The sequence below is a fragment of the Chrysochloris asiatica genome, unplaced genomic scaffold (assembly GCF_000296735.1).
Source record: "Chrysochloris asiatica unplaced genomic scaffold, ChrAsi1.0 scaffold00048, whole genome shotgun sequence".
NCBI classification, from domain to species: Eukaryota; Metazoa; Chordata; class Mammalia; order Afrosoricida; family Chrysochloridae; genus Chrysochloris; species Chrysochloris asiatica.
In genome coordinates, this window is record NW_006408566.1 from 12,050,902 (window position 1) to 12,070,884 (window position 19,983).

General features: G+C 36.0%; 1 protein-coding gene across 1 annotated transcript in view; it reads left to right on the forward strand.

Annotated features, from left to right (window-relative positions):
- ITGB3BP (integrin beta 3 binding protein (beta3-endonexin)) overlaps positions 1-19,983 on the forward strand; it is an 83,968-nt gene that overhangs the window by 53,941 nt on the left and 10,044 nt on the right. The window contains exons 5-8 of the mRNA XM_006862503.1: positions 330-408; positions 986-1,079; positions 1,467-1,526; positions 16,038-16,088. Coding sequence (XP_006862565.1) covers positions 330-408; positions 986-1,079; positions 1,467-1,526; positions 16,038-16,087 — 283 coding nt within the window. The 3' untranslated portion in view covers position 16,088. The remainder of the gene's footprint in view (positions 1-329; positions 409-985; positions 1,080-1,466; positions 1,527-16,037; positions 16,089-19,983) is intronic.

Consider the following 19,983-nt stretch of genomic DNA (forward strand, 5'->3'; position numbering starts at 1 on the left):
TAAAAAAAAATCCTGGATAACACTGGTAAAATGTAGGGAGAGGTGGTGAGTTCATATTCTAAAAGTTGAGAAAGGAACAAGACAACTATACCTTGTCTGCCCCTGCTCAGTAGAAATGAGAGAAAGTGAGAGTCCAAAAGAGGATCCTTTATAATAATACGTACCATGTCTGTAAAGGATTGAAAGAATGAAGGAGGAGCATTTACATCATTTGCCACTTTAAGAAATGTAGAAAAAAGATTAGAAAACTGACTCTAAAATCCTTGAAAAAGAATTAAGGCTTTGAAAATGCTTACTTTTGGTAAATACAACTTTGTATCGTTTTATAGATTCATGATCTTATTATCCGAAGTTGAGAAATCATCAGAGAAAATCATGGAAATAATGCAAAATTTAAGTAGTTTACAGGTATGTGGTTGTTTATTTTATTTTAAATATATATATAGCTTTGTACTTCTAACTTTTCATACATGCTTGGAAAAGAATCATAGGAAATAAGCTCTAAAATGCGAATCAAAGCCAGAAAAGTTTGCAGGGGAGAAGTTTAAAGGACTTTTCATGACTCTTTCTTTTCTTATATGAATGCTACTTAGCCATAATATGTTTAGTAGTATCTGACATTTTCAGATTTAAAAATAATTTGTAGATTATGTTTAGTCTTTAAGTAAGAATAAGTTCTTTCTACTTAGGCATTTTGGGGCTTGTAGTAGTTGACCTGGTGTGGTGCTGGTGTGGTGCTGTTAGATAAGCACTGGACTGCTAACCACAAGACCGGCAGTTCAAGCTCACCAGCTGCTCCTTGGTCTCTGAGTCGGAACCAACTCAGTGGCACTTAACAACAACAATAGTTGACCTACCAGAAAAGGTCAGTTTCCTAATGTAGAATATAAGTTTTTCAAATGAAAAAACAATAAAGTATTATCTAGATTGTAAGTCATTTTATATTTACAGAGAACTTAACTCATTCAAAATAACTTTCTTTTAGGCTTTGCAGGGCAGGAAAGAGTTCGAAAGCATCATTGGTATCTCCTGTGCACCATGTTTCTTAAAAAGAGAAATGCGAAAAACCAAAGAGCTAAGTAAGAATGACGAGTTTTCAAAAATAAAAAATTTTTCCCAAATTTAAATTTGATAGACTTATTTATATTTGCCAATACTGGACATGTGATAGAAATACTGCTGCTTCATTTAAATAAGTAATAACATCGCTTATCTTTTACCAGGACTTGTTATTTTAAGGATACTTTCTTAAAAAATAAAGGGAGAGAATGTATCCTGACAACTGGTTGTAGACTTGTATTTAGTACTCATTTTTAAAATAAAATATAAAATACTACATATTATACTTGATGGCTATAAATAGGTGTTACTTTGAATTATTTTCTTGTCATGAAGTTGTTTATTCCAAATAATGAGAAATTGTTCCTACTCCATGTTAATTCTCAGCATGGGATTTTTTCTTTTAGTGACAAAAGTAGTGAAACAAAAACTGTTGAAGAAGAGAAATGCAGGACCGCCTAACAAAGGTAAAGAGCTGTGTTTTAATTATTACATACAGAGATCCTTTTTTATCGTTATCATTTAAAACTAATCATTAAGACTCGTTTTTTAGTGTGTTCTTTTAAAAGACCATGAATATCAGTTGAGAAGCCTTATGTTGCATTTAAGGAGCTCTGGTAGCATAGTGCTTATGAGTTGGGCTGCTAACCTCAAGGTCAGCAGTTCGAAACTCCTGTTCCACAGGAGAAAAATGAGGCTGTCTGCTCCCGTAAAGATTTACAGCCTCAGAAACTGTATACAGACAGGGTTGCTATGAGTCAGAACCTAACCAACCAGTTGCATTTAGCAGAAGAGCAAGTCTGATGAGACTAACTAACTTTAATTAATGAGCTTTTTAAGTACCCCTTACTAAGGAGTGTGCAGTTTGCAATTTAAATTTCCTCTTATTAAAAAATATTTTTTGAGAATACAGACAAATTGGGACTATAATCCTTAATATACCACAGTTTTTAATGATGTATTAGAAGGATAAAATCTTTGTTTATCTTTCTAATACATCAAGAATAAAAGGTTCATTTGTAGCCAGTGTGCTGGAAGGAAGGAGATTAATAAGATTTTACCTATTTCAAATTCATGTTTGTGAACATTTCACAAGGTGGGAAACTGACAAATTTTTCTGTTTCCTATATCCTTAACAAATCTCTACTAGTTTTGTACAAGTATACTATATTGTTGTAATTTTATTTATTATTTATTCTTTTCAAATTTCAGTTAGAAAAGGAGTCTAGAGCATCACTGGGATTTCCTTTGTACATCCCATTGATAGAAATATGTTCTCATTTTCAAGTTCCCATGGGACATATATCTGAATTTCTCCACACTTCAGTAAGCAAAATAATCATGGACTGTAAAATATGAAAACCTTTGGACTGCCTTAAGAATGATCATTGTAATAGTATTGGTATGAATAGCATTTAACAATTTCTGTGAACGTAGTTAGGTAGTATTGATGGCTTTTGTTTATTGAGTGCCAATAGTAATGTTACCAGTACTAGAAGGATCAGTAGATCTTTCTAGCAACCCTGCAAGGGAGCTATTATCAGACAAGGAAACAAAGACAAATGTTAAGTAACTTTCCCAAAGACTCTGCTACATCTTTAAAGAGTAGGAATTCCAACTAAAAGCCTGTCTGACATATAATATGTTATTTTCATTATTGAATGTTGCTGCTTCCTAAAGTCATTCACAGATTTAAGCATGAGACATAACTAAAACTGGTTCAACCAACCTCGTATTTTAGACTGGATTTAGAACAGCGATAAGGCACTGATGAGTTTGCAGTGGAACGCTGTGATTCCCAGCTGGTCAGTTACAAAGACCAGCCAAGTCATGATGGGACAGCTGCCTGGTGAGAGTCCTCCATAGCTCAGTGCAGAAGGCGTCTTGAGCCTTCCACTTGAGCAGCTAATGTCCCCTTTGACCCCAAGAATTTAAAAACATTGTAGAAGTTCTTTCTTCGAAAAAAGGCCTTAGAGTGTTTTATTTTCCTATTAAACTATGTATTTGACTAGAATATGTAAATGGGTTTCAGTGCTTTAAACTTTTCCTATTTGGCCAATCCTAGAGGGTCACAGTGAGACAAATGAGGCAGTCTGCTCCCATAAAGAGTTTCAGCCTTGGAAACCCTAAGAAGCAGTTCTACTCTGTTCTATGAGGTCACTATAAGCCTAAATTGACTCAGCAGTAGAGGGTAGAAGCTCATCATTGGAAATTGGAATGTTTGCTGTTTCCCATGACAAGGAAATATTTCTTCTGTATATTCTACACCATTAGCATAGTTTTTAAAATCCCATTTCCTAGATCAGCATGGACTCAACGGCACCTAACCACACAACAATTAGAATTTGGCCTCACATTGTTGACTTTTAACCACAGTTTAGGAAAATTAAAAATGGAAAAAATGTAAATAAGTTAATTATCACAGCTAATAATTGTTTTTATTGTTGTGCCATCAACTTGATTCCGACTCATAGCAACCCTATATAGGGTTATTGAGGAGTGGCTGGTGAGTTTGAACCACCAACCTTGTAGTCCAATGCTTATCCTACAGCACCCCAGGACTCCTAAAAATCAGTATAAAAAAATTCTGAAGGTATTACTTCAGTACCCAAACATTTATTAAGACTTTAAAATGGTAATCTGTTTGTCAAAACATTATTTTTCATCCAGAGGATAATTTGTCATCTGTTTTCAAGTTACTCACTACATGTTCTTTGTGTATGTATGTATAATCAACCTTAATACTATTTTGTGATGTTTTAAGCATTATAACTGACTTGCCCAATATCAGGCATGGAGGATTCAAATTGTTTTATACGTAGATGAGGCTGTATTGCTAAATCATGTGATTATTTGTTTATTGAAATGAAAGCTACGTTAAAATATATTAAGGTAAGTCTCAAGAATTACTTCTAGGATTCCATACATATGGGTTTATTCCAAAAAAGGTTTAAACATGTCTCTGATCAATGGATGGCTGCAGACAAGTTCTCTCAGTAATACACTTATCTTACTCTTGTTAGAGTGTCTTCAACAAAAGGTCCAATCCAAACAATGACTTCCAAGGATATCTGTTGTTGGTCCAGTTAAATTCAAGGCAGAGAGATCAGCTCAAAAGATGGTTGGTTGGTTGGTTGGTTGGTTGGTTGGTTGGTTGGTTGGTTGGTTTGGAAAGGGGTAATTGTCATGGATTTTCTTGAAAGACACAGAATAATCACAGGTGCATATTAAGAAAAATTTTAAGAAAATGGAAAACTACATTGGTGAGAAAAGGGGTGGAAAGTTACGACAAGGATTTTTTTCCCCATCATGACAATGCACCAGCTTGTTCTTTAGGTTAGCAAGGCTATCCTTTAAGAATTTCATTGGGAAAACCTTACCCCATCCACACTACAGATTATTTTTCATTCCCCATTCACAAAAGTCATTTAAAACTAACATGACTTGAGTTCCTTGAAAATGTCAAAACTGCCATTTTGACATGGTGTAAATCTAAAGGCACAGAATTTTTTAGGGAAGGGTTAGATGGAATCACTATTTTCAGAAGTGGATAGATAGAAATGGAGGATATATTGAGGAAACAGTAGCTTCCCATTTTGATGTTTTTGTTTCATAAAAGTGTCTGGGATTTTGTTCCACCACTAGGCTATTATTTTGTCATACTGTGATGACTTGAGTGTTGCTGTGATGCTAGAAGCTATTTTAAATTATTTTCAATCTTAGGAGATGCACCCAGGGTGGACAGGGTTTCACTGGTACACCTAGACTAAGACTAGGAAGAAAGAGAGATGGTCTACTTCTGAATGTTTAGGCACTAAACACAGAACATTGTCAAATATAGTGCCAGAGGGTAAAAACATTTTAAATAATAACACCAGAACATTTTCAGATATGGTGCCAGAAGATGAGCCTGTCAGGTTGGAAGGCACTCAAAATACAACTGGGTAAAAACTGTCTCCTCAAAGTAAAGCCGACCATAATGACATGAATGGAGCAAAGCTTTGAGACCTTTGCTGATGGGCACAACTCAAAATGAGGGGAAACAACTGCAAACATCCATTAATAATTGCAACATAGACTATATGAAGTATGAATCTAGAAAAATTGGAAGTTGTCAAAAAAAGAAATGGAACACATAAAGATTGATAACCAAGGCATTAGTGAAATGGACTAATATTGAACATTTTGAACAGACAATTACATGGCTTACTTTGCTGGGAATGACAAATTGAAGAGAATCGGCATCACATTCATTGACAAAAAAACATTTCAAGGTGTCTTAAAGTACAATGCTGACTGTGATAGGATATCCATACGCCTACAAGGAAGACCAGGTAATACCAAAGTTATTACAATTTATGCACCAACCACTTACACCAGTGATTATAAAATTGAAGAATTCTACCAACTTCTTCAGTTTGAAATTGATCAAACTTGCAATTAAGATACATTGATAATTACTAGTGATTGGAACGTGAAGGTTGGAAACAAAGAGGGACGGATCAATAGTTTAAAAATATGGCCTTCATGATAGAAATGATGCTGGGGACAGCTTGATAACAATTATTCAAGATCAATTTATTCATTGCAGATACCTTTTTTATACAACATAAAAGGCAACTATACACACATACCTCACCAGATGGAATACACAGGAATCAAATTGACTACATCTGTGAAAAAACACATAGAGAAGTTCATCATCATCAGCCAAAACAAGGTCAGGGTCAGACAGCAAATTATTAATTGCACATGGGCAAGTTCAGGATAAAGCTGAATAAATTAAAACAAGCCCATGAGAGCCAAAATATGACCTTGACAAGATGTCAACCAAATTTAGAGAGCATCTCAAGGACAGATTTAATGCATTGGATACTAAACACAAAAAGACCAGAAGAGCTATGAGGTGACATCAAGAACTTAATACAATAAAAAAGTATAAGGGCATTAAAAAGAAAGGACAAAAATGAATGTCAGAAGAGACTTTGAAACTTGCTCTTGAGCATGGAGAAGCTAAAACTAATGGAAGAAATTAGGAGGAGGTAAAAGAGCTCAACAAAATATTGCTAAGGGCAGCTCAGGAAGACAAAACAAAGTATTAGAATGGAATGTGCAAAGACTTGGAGTTAGAAAAACAAAAATTCAAATTTTGACTACTGATATTGAAGTATTCTGTGGGCAAAATGCTGAATGATGCAGAAGGCATCAAAAGAATGTAGAAGGAACACAGAGTCACTGTGCCAAAAAGTATTGGCTGATTTTTAACCATTTCAAGAGGTTGCATATCATCAAGAATCAGTGATACTGAAGGGAGAAATCCAAGCTGCTCTGAAGACACTAGCGAAAAACAAAGCTCTAGGGATTGACAGAATACAAATTTAAATCTTTCAACAAATTGATGTAGCACGGGAAGGCATCACTCACTGTTGCCAAGAAAAATTTGGAAGACAGGTAACTGGGCAACTGATGAGAAGAGATCTGTATTTGTGCTAAAGAGAGGAGACCCAACAGAGAATGTGGAAATCTTCAAACAGTATCATTAGTATCACGTGAGTAAAATTTTGCTGAAGATAATTAAAAAATGGCTGCAACAGTACAATGACAGAGAATTTCCGGAAATTCAAGCTGGATTTAGAAAAGGACATGGAACTAGTGATATCATTGCTGATGTCAGATGGATCTTGGCTAAAAGCAGAGAATACCAGAAAGATGTTTACTTGTGCTTAAGATGTTTAATTGACTACAGAAAGACTTTCAACTGTGTAGATTATGACAAACTATGGGTAACATTGAGGAGAATGGGTATTTCAGAATACTTAATTGTGTTCGTGAGAAACCTGAACATAGACAGACCAAAAAGCAGTTGTTTGAACAGAACAAGGGGATACACAATGGTTTAAAATCAGGGAAAGTGTGTGCCAGGGTTGTATGCTAAACAAATAATCTGAGAAACTGGATTATGTGAAGAAGAACATGCCATCAGGGTTGGAGAAATAATCATTAACAACCTGTGATATGCACACGATACAACCTTGCTTGCTGGAAGTTGTTATTAGGTGCCATCGAGTTGGTACCTTATGCTCAACAGAACGAACCACTACCTGGTCCTGCACCAACCTCACAATTGTTGCTATGTTTGAACCTATTGATGCCACAGTGCCAATCCATCTCGTTGGGGGTCTTCATCTTTTTCTCTTAAGCTCCACTGTACCGATCATGATATCCTTCTCCTGGGACTGGTCCCTCCTGACAATATGTCTGAAGTACAAGAGACAAAGTCTTGCTATTGTGCCTTTCAAGGAGTTTTCTGACTGTACTTGGTTGGTTGGTTGGTTATGTGCCATGGAGTTGGTTCCAACTCATAGTGACCCTGTACAGGGTTTCCGGGCTGTAAATCTTTACAGGAGCAGAAAGCCTCATCTTTCTCCCATGGAACAGCTGGTAGTTTTGAACTACTGACCTTGCTGTTCACAGCCCGATTCGTAACCACTACGCTACCAGAGCTCCTTTGAGGATATAAAACACTTACTGATGAAAATCAAAGACTACAGTCTTCAGTATGGATTGCACCTCAATGTAAAGAAAACAAAAATCTTCAAAATGGACCAACATATACATCATGATAAATAGAGAAAAGGTTAAACTTGTCAAAGACTTCATTTTGCTCAAATCAACCATCAACACTCATAGAAGCAACAGTTAAGAAATCAAAGGACATAGGTTAGGCCAATTTGCTGCAAAAGACCTCTTTAAAGTGTTAAAGAACAAAGATGTCAGTTTGAGGACTAAGGACCATCTGACCCAAGTCATAGTTATTTTAGTTGCCTCAAATGCAGTTGATATTTGGATATTTAATAAGGAAGACTGAAGATAAATTGATACATTTGAATTATGGTATATTTGAGAGGGATAATGAAAGTACAATGAAGTGCCGGGAGAACAACCAAATCTGTGTTGGCAGAAGTACAGTTATAATGTTCCTTAGAATCCAGGATGGTGAGACGTCTCTCATACTTTGGGCATGTTATCAGGAGGGACCAGTCCTTGGAAAGGGACATCATGCTTTTTAAAGTGGAAGGTTGTCAAAAAAGAGGAAGACCTCCCAATAAGATGGATTGCACCGTGGTAGCAGCAATGGGCGCAAGTTTAACAACAATTGTAATGATATTGTAGGACCAGGCAGTGTTTCATTCTGTTGTGCATAGGGTTGCTATGAGTTGGAATCAGCTGCAACAGTTACATAATGCATATTATAAAAATACTATTCTATATTGTATGATTGCATCTCAATGTAAAGAAAACAAAAATCCTCACCACTGGACCAATAAACAACATTCTTATCAATGGAGAAAAGATTGAAGTTGTCAAGGACTTCATTCTTCTTGGTTCAACTATCAACACTCAAGGAAGCAGCAGGCAAGAAATCAAACGATGTATTGCATTAAGCAAATCAGCTGCACAAGACCTTTTTAATGTGTTGAAGAGCAAAGATGTCAGCTTGAGGACTAAGGTGCACCTGACCCAAACCATGATATTTTTGATAACCTCGTATGCATACGAAAGCTGGACAGTGAATAAGGAAGATTGTAGAAGAATTGATGTATTTGAGTTATGGTGTTGGAGGAGAATATTGAAAGTGCCATGGGCTGTCAAAAGAACCAACAGATGTATGTTGGAAGAATTGCAGCCTGAGTGCTCCTTGGAGGTCAGGATGGCCAAACTTTTGTCTCTCATACTTCGGACATATTGTCGGGAGGGACCAGTCTCTGGAGAAGAATATCATCTTTGGTAAGGTGAAGGGTCAGAGAAAAAGAGGAAGACATACTTCCCCACCTCCCACCCCCAGCGAGATGGATTGTTAAAGTGGCAGCATCAGTGGGCTCAAGTGTGGCAACAATTGTGAGGTTGGCCCAGGACCGGGCAGTATTTCCTTCTGTTGTGCATAGGGTTGCTATGAGTCGGTACTGACTCGATGGCACCTAACAACAACAACAACGTTGTATGTGTGTGTGTATATATATGCTTTAGTCATGTTCAGTTTCTATAGCATAATGAATATGACGTTGTTAAGTGTCGTCGAGTTGGTTCTGACCCACAGCGATCCTGTATAGGGTTTTCGAGGAGCGGTTGGTGAGTTTGAACCGCCAATGTAGTGGTTCAAATCAACTTTGTAGTTCAGTGCATTAACACATAGTGCCATACCAGAGTCTGAGTATGACTTAGTTCTTTTTATATCTTTGAGGTATTAAAATCTTCTTTAGCTTATTAAACTAATATTTGAAAATTAATGAAGCTTATTGTCTTTGTAATGTGAGTTTTTATACAGATAACTATCATGTTATTGTTTTCCAACCTCATACACTCCCTGTGAGGTATTTTTCTAATTGTGCTATGCTAATTGCTTTTCTTACAGCAACATAAAAAGGTGCAATTGGGGAAAAAAGCATAAAACATTATTTGTGTAAAATGGCGTCTTGGTGTTTTTGTTTTTAACTAACAACTTGTTCTCCTTTTGTTTATATTATTTTAAGAGACCTTTTGCTAATTTTTCTGATATCTGAAATGAATTTGCTTTACATGTTCCTTCTTTTGGTATCTAACCTTTAGCTTTTCTTAAAGACACTTTTTAACTGATTTGCTTTTCTTTTACTGTGCTATTACTCAGAATTATTTAAGAAAGGTTTTAGAATCTTCATAATTTAAAAAATTATGTAATAAAAATTAGCCCTACATATAGTATGCATTTTATTTGCATGTGATAGTTATGATATTGTCCAATGATGTCTGTATTCCATTGGGTCACCTCTCTTTGGAATAGACACAAATATGGATCTTCCAATCAGTTGGCTAGGTAGTTGTTGTCCCAATTTCTCAGCATAGATGAGTGAGTGCCTCCAATGCTGTATCAGTTTGCTGAACGATTTCAATTTGTATTTCATCAATTCCTGTAGCCTTGTTTTTTTGCCATGATGTTTCTTCAGTGCAGCGTGAACTTCTTCCTTTAGTACCACTTTTGACTTTTTCTTTCAGAATAATATCATTAATGTTACATACAAGTAAAATTTCACTCAAAGTATCTTTAAAATTATTACAGCAATACATTGACAAGGAACTGCCAGAAATTCAAGCTAGAATCAGAAGAGGACGTGAGAACAGGGATATCATTGCTGATGTCAGATGGATTTTTGCTAAAAGTAGAGAATACCAGAAAGATGTTTACTTGTGCTTTACTGACTATGCATAGACTTTTGACTATGTAGATTATGACAAACTATGGATAACATTTCAAAGAATGGATATTCCAGAAACACTTAATTGTACTCACAAGGAACCTGTACATAGGCCAAGAGGCAGCCCTTAGAACAGAATAAGAAGAGATATTATTACCTGGTTTAAAATCAGGAAAAGTGTGCCTCAGGGTTATATCCTTTTTACTATACTTACTCAATGTATATGCTGAGCAGATAATCTGAGAAGCTAGATTATATGAAAGAAGAACGTGGCATCAGAAGAACAAATATATCTGTCTCGGAAGAAGTACAGCCAGAATGTTTCTTAGGAGCCAGGATGGCAAAACGTCGTCTCTCGTATTTTGAACATATTATCAGGAAGGTCCAGTTGTTGGAGAGGAACACCCCCAAGGAGATGGATTGACACAGTGGCAGCAACACTGGCCTCAAACATAATAAAAATTGTGAGAATGTTGCAGGACTGGACAGTGGTTCACTGTGTTGTATGTAGGGTTGCTATGATAATTGACTCGACAGCACCTAATAACAAAAACTAGTATGTGTTATATTTATCTCAGTTTGGAAATTAGGAAAACAAAATAAACAACTTAATTATTTAACTATCAAAAGAATAATATCCTGATTCTTATAAAATAGACAAGTCTTAGGAGAATTCCTCTTTAAACTTATCTTTTTGTTCTGTCTGTTTTTTCATGTCATTGCTAATCCTTTTGCTTAACATCAATTGCAAGATTAAAAGAAGAGGTGTATAATTTTAAAACTAATAACTCTAGTGTTTTAAATAAGTACCATCTAACACATTCTGAATGCTTTCTTTAACTCACTGAAAGGAAATTTAAAATATGCACTATACCATGACAAGGTACAACTGAGATTTTCATAGTCTTCAGAACAACTAGACCTTGTAAATCCAGTAATGTCTGATAGAGTTTGTGAAAAAGGTGATCTCTTCTACAAAATATTAATTTCTGAAACAAAGGAAAATTTCCATCTTACATTAGTTACTTAGGAAGTAAGCCCAATGTCACGTTCCTTAATAGTATTGGCTTTATGACTATTAGGAAAATACAGAAATGAAAGCTTCTTTTATTGTTAGATTTCTCTGTGAATTTTTATAGTTATTTTGAATTTGTCATGCTGAAGGTTTAAAACTTAGAACCACTCAGTGGGTTGATACAGATGGAATGTCACATTATCATCACATGGTAAGGCATGAAATTTATTTACTTTATATAATCGACCTCTACTTAAAACAACTTCATACGAATATTCCTTAGTCAATAGAGGGCATTGTATAGCACTCAGTTCTTTCTTTTTTTTCCAGAGATACTGAAAAATATCATCATTGTTTGTCTTTGACTAGTACTTTTAGTAAACAAAATATTTTTTAAAAGAATGTAAGCAAATTGTAGAACAGTAGCCAAGATACGAATTCTAGACACTTAGATTAGCTTCAGTCCAAAACATATTTTATCTGTTTGAGAATAATTATGTCGTTTGCAGAATGCGTATTTTAAATGAAAATGCAACCTGAACTTTACATTGTTCTAAAAAGTTGATTATTTCAGCTGTTTTAATAGAAAATATTTCAGAATTTCTGGCTATGGCCTTAAACAAAAAGCACAAACATATAATGTCCTTGTTTTCTTTATTTAGCCTACTGCATTCCTACATTGTAAAATTCATCTTGGTGGAATAAAAGATAATCAGATTCTTAGACCATAGAACAAATCTTAAACTTCTGTTGTAAGACTCTAAAATAGTTTGATATTGCCTTTTCTTTCTAGCCATCCACTGAAGAATTTTTTTTTAAACTTAAAAATAAATTGTTCTTTTCCCAATTCAGTCTTTACAAAGTATTCCTCATATCAGCTAAATAATTTTCCTCCCAGAAGACTACTACCTTTTTTTTTTGGTAATGTATCTTAACATTAAACAGTTATCTTTTTTGTTGTTGTTTTCAAACTGATGATTCAGTTTTAAAAGCACTGAGGTTTGAAGTTTAGGCATGATGAGTTTTAAGATAAACAACAAAAATTCACCTTATGTTTTCACATTCTGGGTTTACCTGGAGATTTTAAAACTGGAGCTATTAATTGTGGTAACACAAAGATACGTTAATGTACAGCTATAGTCCTCAGCACTGAATAAGAATTCAGCTGCCATGTGTATTGTATGTGGCTCATGCCTTTCCTATTACTAATGTTAATGCTCGGGTTTTACATTGTTCATCACTGTTTGGGGAATACATTTTGACTGCTGAAAATGCTTCCTTGAGATTTGTCTAAGACTTAAGGAAAAACAAACTGGTTTATTACTTTTCAAAGCCTTTCAAAATAATTTCTTCCATGATTTAACATTTTTCTACTATACCATAATATAGGTATGATAATTTTTATCTTTTACATAATCAGTAAACATTTTAGAACTATAGATTTGAACTCACTTAATAGCAATTATGTGTTAAGAAGGTGTAAATAACTTGCTATCAGCCATTACAAATATCCAGGTGCTCTGTATGTGCTGATGACAACAAAATTGAAAAGAAAGACTGTAATAATTCTGACTGGTTTTCTCTGCAGAAGATATTGATTATTTGTGTGTGGTGAGAGATTTGGAAAATTCAATTAAAGGAGTTGTGCAAAGGTTTCATAAATTTTCCTTCTACAGCGTGTACACAGACATTGTTGCGTATTAAATCAATGCAGCACTTCACAATATATTTTCTTTGAAACATAAAAATAAATAACATTTAAACAGTTCTGCTTACTACAGAAACAAATTTTATTTTCTGTGAAGCATTTAGTCATGTGCTATCACTGACTCATACACATTTGCCAGCTGTAACAAATTTTATAGACATTTTCTCCAGAGACATATCTCATGTACTATGAATTTTTAAATGAGCAAATGGTGAAGAAGGGATGTCAGCAATATAAAAATTGATCAGTTAAAAGATAAAAGCATAAGTAAAGAGATTTGTATGGTAGTCTTAATAGGTTTTATTAAATAAAAATACTATAAAAAGACAGTAATGAATAGGCCGGAGACTAACTGTTCTGAAGGTAGAGAAAAATTATTCTGGCACATTTAGTAGAAATTGGTTTTATGTCACCTGACAAGTGAGCATTTTTTTCCCTTTTAACTCTTAAGAGTAATTCAAAGTCTCCCCAAAAGGGGATTAAATAAATTCTCTAAGTAAGTGGTTATATATTTTAAACATATATAATCATAAAGCAGATATTTAAAATTATACAGTTATTATATAGTTATATATAATATAACTATATAATATATATAATATAACTATATAAGTAATTATATAGTTCAAAACAAGACTTTTGTAATAAGTAATATTAAGTAATTTCTCCTCAGGTAGGGGGAAGATAATTATTGTTACTCATACTATTCACACCATAGGCCTCAGCCCCCAGGAATCCCTCTCCTAAACTCCAGGGCCCCCCTAATGCTTTTTCCTCTATCTAGATTGCGGTTTGTCTCTATCTAGCAAACTCCTGCTGATCCTTTAAGGTCTGTCTTAAATGTCACCTCCTCTATGAAGCTGTCCCCGCTCTCTTATAGAGCTCCTCGAATTGACTCAGTCCTGGCAGCCTTATGTCCAGCAGAGCCAACTGCCCAGTCCTCCAGCATCCTTAAACTCACTGGCGCGTTTGAGTTCGCCCTTGCAGCTATCTGTCAGTCCATCTCACTGTGATCTCCCTTTCCCTCACTGGCCCTCTACCAAACATGATGTTGTACTCTGGCTGTGGAATCCTCCTGACGTTGTGTTCAAAAGTAAGAGACTTAGGCAATGTTCTCTTATTATCTGTAAGATTTTTGCTCTGTCTTTTTCAGAAGTAGATCACAAGGCCTCTCCTCCTGATCTGCCTTCATGTGCAAGCGCTAGTGTAGCCTGTCCACCGTAAATGGCCTTGCTGGTATTTGAAAACCAGTGGCACAACTTCCAGCTGCACTGCACCGAGCAAACCTCCACAGTACACCACACTGACACACAGGTGGTGGCTAGCTCTCCGAGGCAAGGCTCCCACCATACTGGTCTGAATGCGTATTCTAAGTATGGAAGTGTTGTACCATGCACTGTTATTGTCCAGTCATAGCTACCCTACAGGACAGAGAACTGACCCTTAGGTTTCCAAGGCTGTAACCTTTACAGAAGCAGACTGCCAGCGTTTCAGTTAGCATCTGAACACTTGGACCACAAGGTCACCGTTGTTATTTTACTGTTCCAGTGTGTTGTGATGGTCTATTTACAGAGCTCTTTCTGAGTTGCTTTGTGTGTGGGGATGGGGTAGGAGGGGAGTCTTGCTCTTCTCTATATTGTAATCCATAATGCATGGTCATTGAATGAAAACAAATGTCCACTACAAGAATTTTATAATGGAACTTTCTAAATATTCTTAAATACTTATAAATTCTTATCACCTTACATATTTCAAGTGAGTTTATTCATTTCTTTGTTCTTTAATATTGAATACCTACTATGATCTAGGCAGTATTCTCCCATTGGGAACCTGTGATGAATATGACAGACCCAGTCTTTCCCTCAGGAGTATATAGTCTCTAGCACAAAAGATAAATTAACTACAGGGTTAAGTCAAAATGTATTGCTCCCAGGGTTTCTGCTTAGTTCATACATGCATGGGGTTATGCCAAATAAAATGTGTTTGGACATGTTTCTCAATGAACAAGTTCGCTCAGTAATAAACTTATCTTGATCTCTCTCATAAGGGTGCCTCTAAAAACAATCCAGTCCAAAGAGTGGCTTTCTAGGTAATCTGCTAGGTCAGTTAAATTCAAAACAGAGAGGTCATCTCAGAGGTTTGGCAACTGTTGTTGGAACTCCAAAGTGGTAATCTTGATAGATTTTCTTGAAGGACACAGGACTGTTGTGGGGGTTTAGCAGAAAGAATTTTAAAAAACGGAAACTGCATTGGTAAGAAAAAGTTCAGGAAATTTACGCTGAGGAAATTTTTTCCCATTTAAACAATGCACTACTCATTCTGGAAGGTAGTAAGAACTGTCCTATGAGAATTTTATCAGGAAACCTCACCCCATCTACTCCACAGCTATAATTTTGCCCCTTCAAACTTCGTTTTGCTCCCTAAACTAAAAAGAACTTCAGAAATGAATCCTTCCCTTGAGGCTGTCAAAACTCCCATTCTGATGTGTAAATTGCAGTGGAGAATTCTTTGGGAAAGGGTTAGAGATGGCAAGGCCACCTTCAGAAGTGTATAATAAACCTAGGTAGAGCATATGTTGAAAAACAGTAACTTCACATTTTGATTCTTTTGTTTATGAATTTGTAGCAATACTTTCTGACTCACCCTCATCTAATAAAACATAAAGAATATACTAACAAGGGCAGTAGAAATACATCATAATAATATACTGCTTGGTAGTTTTCATATTAAACTTAAAAGTATATATCCTGAAATAAGAAATCAGGCAAACTGGTAGGATCTTGAAATGAAAATGTATAGCTCCAAAGCTACTATTTATGATATAAAATAACCCTTTCCTGTGTGACACAGCATGATAATGCACTGGACCTCAAGGTTGGAGGTTCAAACTCACAAGCTGCTCCTTGGAAACCTTATACAGGGTTGCTGTGAATTGGAATTGGCTCAACGGCACTTAATAACAGCAGTGTACTGTGACAAGTTACTTTGAACTGTTTTCTAAAAAAATCTTTCTTCTTTCATATAGGATTACATCACCTTGACAGCTATGAATTCCTTAAAGCCAGTTTGAACTGAGGTACTGTTTCACATTTCTATAAAGTTTAGCTTTGTTCAATTTCATTGTTCATTTTACTTACACTATCTGGTTTGGTATTGTTTTTCCATAAATAAAAATAGAGACATGAGCTTTGGAGGTTTAGTTAAACTTATATCTAATTTATTCTTATAAATAACAGGGCTCTCTGACAGAATCCATCTTATCAGTGAGGCAGAGTCTTGGTGAAAAAGAACACCATACAATATAGGACAATGATGAGTCTGCAAAACATTTTATATGTTTTGAATCTGGAGAACGTTATGCTGAGTGAAATAAGTCCATCACAAAAGGGCAAATATTATACCACTTTTATGAAAAGTCCAAAAGCAACATCCTTTGATGGCTATCTGTCAGGGATGGTAGTGGGCAGGAGGATGAATCAATTAGAAGACATTTGTTGTTGTTGTTATTATGTGATGAAGGGTAAGGCAATATACAACATGGGGAAAGTCGGCACAAAGTGATTAAGATAAAGACACTGAGAGGTAAACAAGAACTAAGGACAACTACCATAAATGCTATTAACATACCATTCTACAACAGTAATAACCATAGGAAGAATTCTAACCTATGTGAGTATTGGCGGGCATATGAGAGTACATGCATGTGCACACACAGGTAAAGTTGTGGCAATTTGTATACATATATTTGTATATGCGGTGAGTGCGGTGGCTCTATAGGATAAACATTAAGAGTGCTAACCACAGGGTCAGAAGTTTGAGCCCATCAATTGTCCACAAGAGAAAAATGAGGCCTTCTGCTACTGAAAAGATTTACAACGTTAAAAACCCTATACAGGGTCACTATGAGTAGGAACCAATTCAGCAACACTTGTTATGTGCCATTGAGTTGGTACCAACTCACAGTGACCCTATGCACAACAGAACGAAATACTGCCCAGTCCCGCATCAACCTCACAATTGTTGCTCATTTGAACACAACACTGCTGCCACTGTGCTGATTCATCTTTTTGGGGTTCATCTTCTTTTTCTCCAACCTTCCATATTTCCAAACCCGATATCCTTCTGGGGCTGGTCCCTCCTGACAATTTATGTGAAAAATGAGACACGAAGTCTAGCCATCCTGACTTCCAGGGAGCATTCTGACTGTATTTCTTCCAACACAGATTGGTTTATTATTTTGGTAGTCCGTGGTACTTTTATTAGTCTCCTTCAACACGATAACTCAAATGCATCAATTCTTCTAAGAACGTCTCTATTCATTGTCCAACTTTCTCATGCATATGAGGTTATTGAAAATAGCCTAGCTTGGGTCAGGTGCACCTTAGTCCTCAAACTGATATCTTTGCTCTTGAACACTTTAAAGAGTTGCCTAATGCAGTACGTCATTTCATTTCTTGACTGCTGCTTCCATGAGTGTTGATGGTTGATCCGAGCAAAATAAAGTCTTGGATAGCTTCATTCTTTTCTTCATCTGTTTTGATGTTATTTACTGGTCCAGTGGTGAGGATTTTTGTTTTCTTTTACATTGAGGTGCAATCCATACTGAAGGCTGTGGACTTTGATCTTAATCGGTATTTTAAGTCCTCCTCACTTTCAGCAAGCAAGACAGTAGCATCTGCATATCGCGGGTTATTAGTCTTCCTCCAGTCCTGATGCAGCATTGTTGTTTTTTCATATAATCCAGCTTCCCTGATTATTTGTTCAGCATACAGATTGAATAAGTATGGTGGAAGAATACAACCCTCGCACACACCTTTCCTAATTTTAAACCATTCAGTGTTCCTTTGTTCTGTTCGAACAAGTGCCTCCTGGTCTATGTACAGATTCCTCATGTGCACAGTTAAGTGTTCCAGAATACTACTGCTCTGCAATGTATTCCATAGTTTGTCATGAACCACACAATCAAACGCCTTTATGTAATCAATAAAGCATTGATAAATATCTTTCTGGTATTCTCTGCTTTCAGCCAAGATACATCTGACATCAGCAATTCTTCATTCCAAGTCCTCTTCTGAATATGACTTGAACCTCTGGAAATTCTCTATCAATGCAATGTTGTAGCCAGTTTTGAATTATCTCTAGAAAAATTTTGCTTGCATGGGATATTAATGATAGTGCAGTGTCCAATGATTTCTGCATCCATTAGGTCGCCTCTCTTTGGGATGGACATAATAAATATGGATCTCTTCCAGTCAGTTGGCCAGGTAGTTGTCCTCCAAATTCACTGGCATAAATGAGTGTCTCCAGTGCTGCATCAGTTTGTTGAAAGATTTCAATTTGTATTCTGTCAATTTCTGGAGGCTTGCTCTTTGCCATTGCCTTCAGTGCACCTTGGACTTCTTCCCTCAGTATCATTAGCTTTTGATCATGTTTCTTCTTGAAATGACTGAACATCGACCATTTTTTTGGTACAGTGATTCTGCGTATTCTTTCCAGCTTCTTTTGATGCTTCCTGTATCACTCAATATCTTGCCCATAGAATCCTTCAGTATTGCAAGTCAAGGCTTGAATTTTTTTCTCCCATTCCCTCATCTTGAGGAACGCTGAGTGTGTTCTTTCCTTTTGGTTTTCTAACTATAGGTCTTTGCACATTTTGTTGTAATATTTGACTTTGTCTTCTTATGCTGCCTTTTGAAATTTTCTATTCAGTTCTTTTACCACCTCATCTCTTCCATTTGCTTTAGCATTTCTGTGCTGAAGAACAAGTTTCAGTCTCCATTTTGGTCTTTTCCTTTTTTCTTGTCTTCTTAATGATCTTTTGCTTTCTTCCTGTATGATATTCTGGATGTCATTCCACAACTCTTCTGGTCTTCATTCTTTAGTGTCTAATGAATCAGATCTCTTCTTCAGATCTCTAAATTCAGGTGGGATATACTCAAGGTCATATTTTGGCTATCGTGGACTTGTTTTCATTTTCTTCAGCTTCAGCCTGAACTTGCATATGAGCAATGATGATGTGTTCCCATCTGCCCTGGGTCATGTTTTGACTGATGATATGGAGCTTCTCCACCTTGTCTTTCAACAGATGTAGTCAATTTGATTTCTGTGTATGCCATTTGGTGAGGTCCATGTGTATTGTCATCTTTTATGTTGTTTAAAAAGGGCATTTGCAATGAAGAACTCATTGGTCTTGCAAAATCCTATCATGTGATCTCCAGCATCATTTCTATCACCAAGGCCATGTTTTCTGACTGGTGGTCCTTCCTCTTTGTTTCCAACCTTTACATTCCAATTACCAGTAATTTTCAATACATCTTGATTGCATATTTGATCAGTTTCAGACTGAACAAATTGGTAGAATTCTTCAATTTCATTTTCACTGTCTTTAATAGTTGGTATGCAAATTTGAGTAATTACTCATCCTCCTTGTAGGCATATGGATCTTATCTTTTCAGACAGCATTGTACTTCAAGACACATCTTGGTATGTTCTTTTGATGATGAATGGGATGCCATTCCTCTTCAATTTGTCATTCCCAGCATAGTAAACCATATGATTGTCAGATTCAGAATGGCCAATATCAGTCCATTTCAGCTCACTAATGCCTAGGATATCAATGTTTATGCATTCCATTTAATTTTTTACTATTTTGAATTTTCGTAAATTCAGACTTTGTATAGTCCATGTTCTGATTATTAATGGATGTTTACAGCTGCTTCTCTTCATTTTGAGTTGTGCCCCATCAGCAAATGAAGGACCTGAGGGCTTTACTCCATTCGTGTCATCACGGTCAACTCTACTTTGAGGAGGTGGCTATGAGGAGACAGCTCTTCCCCAGTCGCAATTTGAGTACTTTCCAACCTAAGGGTTTGGTCTTCCAGCACTATATCTGATAATATTCTGGTGCTCTTCACTGTGCTTTAAAATTCAATATTTGGTACTGGCAGTGTTCCACTGCTACTCATAAGGTT